Consider the following 6,294-nt stretch of genomic DNA (forward strand, 5'->3'; position numbering starts at 1 on the left):
TTAAGGAGCCACTTAATGATGAAAGCGATAAGCTCTGGGTTAGCTTCTTAACACATCGAAGTCGTCGTCAAGTAAGACAAGATTGATGTTAGCATCTTGCGCAGCGTTGTTGAAGGGGTGTAGGAGGTAAGGACTGAGGTGTTGCACTGTCGCAGCTGTCAATAAAGCAATCATGGAAGAAGAGGCACTCTCTGACATAGATGGAATCGGATTTTCCGTTCAAGAAGTGGATTGTTTAATTTTATTGGGAATATGATCTTTCCATTCCTTGCCTTTGTTGGCTTTTTATTTTATTTTATTTTACGAAGGAAATCGTAATCATTACCCTTCAAATGTGTACTGTGTAAACTCTCGAGTTGAAGCAATAGTCTGTAAATCATGCCAACTAAGTAAACCCGCACCAGGCAAGTCCTGTGCAACATGTTCAATCGAGAAAGTGTTGGTATGGGGAATCGAACTCGTGATCAAAGGTCTTCGCATTCATCTACTCCACCAACTCGACCACCCCATGAGGGGCTGCTAGGCTTCTCTTCTTGTTCTGCAAATGGTTTGTTTAATTTTCTTTTTCTTTCCTTTTCTTTATATTTTATTTAAATATGAGAGTATATTCGTCACTTTACTTTACTGTATTTATAGAGAAATTAGATGAAAATGATGATTTTAGCAATTAAAAATTGAAATAGGGATGAAAATGCAAAAAAAGAAAACAAGAAAAAAAAAAGAAAAAAAAAGGAATGTTGAAACATTTTGCACAATGAACTTCATACATAGGGGCGCTGTGTGATCAGAACCCTTTTATTAAGTCATTAAAATTTAAATAAACTAAATAAAAACTAAAAGTGGGGGGATAGAAATTTTTCACTATGAATAGGACCTAAAGTCTAAGAAAAATGAAGTTGGAGTGGATGAGAAAAATCACTAATCCAGGAGAAAATTCAAATATGTAGAGGATGAAGAGAAAAAAAATCTGTCAAGTCTCAATTCGAAAAATTTCGAATAATCAAACTTTTCTTCAAATCAAAGCAAATTCAAGTTAAATCCTAAAAATTAAAGTTTATATCAAAGCAAGTACAAATTCAAAAAAAATCAAAGTCTTGAATAGATCACAGCCAAATTATAAAGCTTTGAAATCCAAAAAGCAAGTCACGTGGTCCCTTGCCTTTAACATCCGGATCATTGATCAGAGAGTTTGCAACTTGACTATCATAAATCCACCTTGTAGTTTCACCAAAAATCAATTTGTAACAATTTTTGTAGTTTATATATGAAATTAATTGTACAAAATACATGAATTCTAATTCAATGAAATACAGCAGAAAAATATATTTTTCACATTATAAGTTCTCTCTATTGAGTTGATCGCCTTTTCTCTCGTACTAGACTTGACATTTACAATAGAAAAATTTATTTTTCACAACTGAGTTGAACGCATTTTCTCTCGTACTAGACGAGGCATTTTGCTCCATGCTTCATGTTGAGGTATGCTTAGATGGCACCTAAACGGACCTTTTAAAGAATATTTGGCTAGTAGTTGTGGCGATAAGAATAATGATTCTCGAAACCTTATTTGAGTCTACATTGGGAATTAGAAAGACAGGTTAATCATCGCATGTCTTAGATATCAAGCTCTTTCTTAAATGAAAGAAAAAATATACATAGATCTTATCCAAACGAAGAACCAAAAACGTGTAAATTATTTAAAACATTTTAAATAAGGTATTGTGAAATTTGTGAATGATTTAATAAGCTCCTATTAATGTTGTGCATTTCATTATCCAAGCTAGTCAACTTTACAACATAACTTGCTAGGTTTGCTCCCAGGGGACGTAGAAGTAGATCAAATCTATTGCGATTATGGTGAAACAACTTAGGATCTGTTTGGCACAATTTTATTTTTTTGTATAAACTAGATATTTGTTTGACTAAACATTAGTGCTTGTTTGATATCATACTAAAAAAAGTGATTTTGATAATTAATTTTTTGATCGTTAAAGATAAAGTGGATCCTATCTGTGAGAGAAGAATTCAAAAATGACTATTAGAATAGTGAAATAATTGTCAAAAAATTGATTTCATATTATTTCTTTCATAAATTTACAAAGTATAAAATCTACTAAAAATCAATAATATTAATTAAATCATCACGTTGAAATTATTTTGTACTTTCTATAGAAGAGATTCATAAGAAAGTTGTCTTAATTGATATTTGAAAAATAATTTCTAAAATAGTCTTCCCTTCTTGAAAAATACTTAGAAAGAAGTCATATTAAGCATGAGCAAGCTATTTTAATTGATGAAACATTTTTATAAAATTAATTAGGTGGATTTAAAACCAAATTTAACCCATGTTTGGCCCCATTAATTTTCATTTCATTTTTTTCTCTCCTATTTTCAATCATACAATCTTTTATAAAATAATATTATACGTAAATCGAAAACATTTCTTTTTTTTTTCAACCACTCATTTTTAAAAAAATATTATTCCACACATTCTCATTACCTCAAAATGGGGGCCAAACGGGGGCTTAGAATCTCAATGCGTGTTTCAGCCATATTATTTTGAAAGAATGTATTTTGGAATAGTAAATTAATGTAGAATATATAGTTCAAAAAATGAAGAAAAATTTTGAATTTGCGTCTAATATTATTTTATAGAAAAATGTGTGATTGAAACGATGTCAAATTACTGTTTAAGAATTTATTTTTTGAAAGAATGCGATTTAAACAGGATCTCAAAAACTCTATTTGGCTTCTGAAAAATATACCAAACAGACCCTTAGAAAATTTGCAATCAGATAACGCTCATCATTCATTTGAAAATTTAAAATATATTTAGGAATTTAATATTATCATTAAATACATATTTCATATTCTTATAACTTCATTCCTATGTTCTTATGCACAATTATATAAATCTCGAAATGGACAAAAATAAATAAAAAAGAGAATATGAAGACCTATTGAACCCTATTCTTTAAAGAAAATTATTTTATTAAAATTTATTTTGAAACATGCTATTTTTCTAATAAATTCAGAATGTTTTAATACATTTTTATTTTGAAAAGATTTTTGTCATTTGTACAGAAGATTCTTTCACAAAAATGATACAGATATTCATATGGAATTTGAGCTCCATTTAAATAAAATATTATAAAAAAACCACCCACCCCCTCTATTCTGGAGCAATTTGTCAACTTTTCTTACGTGTAGACTCTCTCTTTTGAAAAAGAAAGGATCAAAGAATTGCGAAATAAAAGAGTTCAATATTCACCGTTAAACTGCTCCCTCGCATCTCGAGCCGTTCGAAATTTGAATTCGAAAAAACCCTAATCCATTGTTTTCATTTCATTTCTTCAGACTCTCTGCTCCGCCTGCATTAACCCTTATCTCCTCAAGTTGAAGTGCGCACTTCCCATTTATCTCAGCCATAAAAAAAAAAAAAAATCGCAGAAAAAACCCTAAACCTCATATCTTCCATCCTCAGGTTTGCCACACAAAAAAAAAAAAAAAAAAAAAAAAAAAAACCGAGAGAAAACGTACAAGAAACTAAGGCAGAGCATTCCCATAAAAGCAATGGCAAAGAAGAAAGTGTCTAACTCCCACCAAGAGAAAACTCATCAGAAGCAAGAAGAACTCGTCCAGGCCCCGCAAAAGGATTCGATAGCCATGGAAAATGAGGCCTCAGTGAAGCTCGAAAGCCTCAAGTCTCTGAATCAGAGGCTTCTTAAAGAGGCAATGGAGCGCCGCCAAGAGGTGGAATCTCTCATGCTATCGAAAGGGTCTCTGGAATCGGAGCTGACTGGGGCTAACTCGAAGATGGAGATGTTGCGGAACGAGTTGACTCAGGTGAGAGATAAGGTTGTGCATTTGGAACTGGAAAGAAGTGTTGTGTCTGTGTTTGTTGCTTTGCAGTTGGGTCATCATGCTGAGGTGTTTGAGGGGAAAACCAAGGGTTTGGAGAGTAAAATAACGGACTTGTCCGGGGTGATTGAGGAAAAGCAACGCAGTATCGGGTTGTTGAATGAGAAATTGAGCAAGACTGTAGCAGAGTTGGAATCTGAGCGAGATAGTTCGAGAAGGGTTATTGAAGAGAGGGATGGACTGAAAGGTAAACTTGATGTGAAAATAGAGGAAGCCAATGGATTGAGGACGAATTTGATTGAACTTGAGGAAGGAAAAAAAGTGATCGAGCAACAGATAGAAAAAATACGGGATGAATACAATCGCGTCTTGGAGGAAAAACAGGAGAGGGAGAGGAAAATCGTAGTGATAGTGAGCGATAGAAATTTGTTAGAGAAGAGTTTAGTTGACTCGAATAAGTTGATCGAGGATATGAAGAAAGAAATTCGGGAGATTGTTAAGGAAAAACAGAGAATTGAAGAGGAGAAAACATTGGAAATGGTGAAAGGAAGGGAGTTGGAGAGTGTAGTGAGTGGTCTGAACGAGAAGGTGACGAATTTGCACGAGGAGGAGGAAAAGTTGCGTGCAAATTTAGCTGAGTTGGAGAAGAAATGCGCTGAAAGTGTGGAGAGGGAGAAGGATATGGGAATGGAGATTGATGAATTGATGAAGAAAAAGAAGCTGAATGAAAAGATTTGTGAGGGACTGATTGAAGAGAAGAATCTTGTCGAGAAGAATATGAACAAAGCGTTGAAGCAATCAAACGAGCAGAGACTTAAAATTGACGAATTGGTCGATGAGAAGATTGAGTTGGTGAATGATAAAGATAGTCTTGCAAGTGAAGTAGTTTCCTTGCAAAATAAAGTGGTTAAATTCCAAAGTTTAGTTTTAGAATTGGAAGTGTCTGGCCGGGATAAGGTAGAGAAAATTAAGAACTTAGAATCTGAGATAAGTGGTTATAAGTATGAGATTGAGCAGATGAAAGGTGAGCGGGACGATCTTAGAATGTTTTTGGACGAAGAAAACCAAATTGCTATGGGATTGAAGGAGAAGATTGAAGAAATGGAGAAAAGAATTGAAGAAAGCGAGAATGCCACTGGGAAAGTGAAGGCTGAGAATCTCACCATACTTAAAGAAAAGAAAGAATTGGAAATCCAATGTGATGCGTTGAAGAAGTCCATAGCCTCTCTTGAAAAATCACTTGGTGAGGCGCAAAATGGACTTGATGCCATGCAGGGTAAAGTGGAATTGGCAGATGCTAATACAAGTCTGGTTATGAAGATGTTGAGGGACACAGCAGCTTTTTGTTCAAAGGATGAAAGGGATGCCGTAGAAGGTGATTTGCTTGGTGGCAAACAGATTAATGGTGAAGAAATGAAGGCGCACATGGTGGAATTGGAGAAGATCAAGAATGCTATTGTTATAAAAGAAACCGAAGTCGAAAACATGAAGAGACAACTTGAATTCCTGCAGATTTCTGTAGCTGAAGCGCACAAGAAGAAGAGCTTTTGGACTATATTGTCGTCGGTTACCACCCTTTTGGCTGCAGTATCTATTGCTTTCGTTGCTCACGGGCATTGAGTACTTTTATGTAGGTTTCACTACTGAAGTCTTTAACAAATTTTGGTGTTAAATCTAATTGCATTATGATGCTATTGTGAGCTATGACTATCTAGGTCTCGAGTTTCTTTTTTGTAATAAGTCTCTTGATGCTGATATTATATCATAACAGCTGTGATATAAACTTCTTTAACTTTTGATGCTATACAAGAGATGTAATCGAACAAATTCTATTTTTTAGAAGTTTTGTTAGAGCACCAGTACACCACATTTTATAGAGCACCAGTACACTACATTTTTTTAGAAGTTTTGTTAGAGCACCAGTACACTACATTTTATAGGGTCAATTAAATGAGTGACATGATTTTGTATTTAAATAAATCTATTATTTAATGTCATGTAATGGTCACCTAGATTGGTGTTTAACACCAACGGTGATGAATATTATTATTCGTGAAGAAAATGAGGCTCACACAACACACAAGCACGTCTTTGCTGGGCTGTTATAATGCGAATTTTTTCTGTAAAATTTTGAAGTACCTTCTAGAAACAGAGTTTTTCCTGGCTTCAAACTTCTTGAAACTTTTCATAGACATTCAAAATATTTCTCAAATTGTGTTGATTTCATGAAGAAAAAGTTACATTTAGACAATGCATGAACCCTTCCACTCCCGCAAGGCTGCAACCACTCATGGACATGTTAAGTACATAATATTTGATACAATTCAGTATTGTTACTTGTTTATTCAATGTTGTTTCAATTCACCTTAATGAATTATTAAGCTTCAAAACCATTTGATATATGACGATAAATTTAATATAACAGTTTCTTAC

General features: G+C 33.8%; 1 protein-coding gene across 1 annotated transcript; it reads left to right on the forward strand.

The window, feature by feature from the left end:
• Nucleotides 1–3,277: 3,277 nt before the first annotated feature.
• LOC111393894 (golgin subfamily A member 6-like protein 22) lies at nt 3,278–5,703 on the forward strand. The gene has a single exon (XM_023019664.1). It carries the CDS (start codon nt 3,574–3,576, stop codon nt 5,479–5,481), a length of 1,908 nt encoding a protein of 635 aa, XP_022875432.1. The 5' UTR covers nt 3,278–3,573; the 3' UTR covers nt 5,482–5,703.
• The last annotated feature ends 591 nt before the right edge of the window (nt 5,704–6,294 follow it).

The sequence above is a fragment of the Olea europaea genome, chromosome 4, assembly GCF_002742605.1.
Source record: "Olea europaea var. sylvestris chromosome 4, O_europaea_v1, whole genome shotgun sequence".
Lineage (NCBI taxonomy): Eukaryota > Viridiplantae > Streptophyta > Magnoliopsida > Lamiales > Oleaceae > Olea > Olea europaea.

What these genes read in the sequence shown, in the direction of transcription:
- LOC111393894 (XM_023019664.1), top strand. Translation starts at nt 3,574, where the DNA reads ATGGCAAAGAAGAAAGTGTCTAACTCCCACCAAGAGAAAACTCATCAG.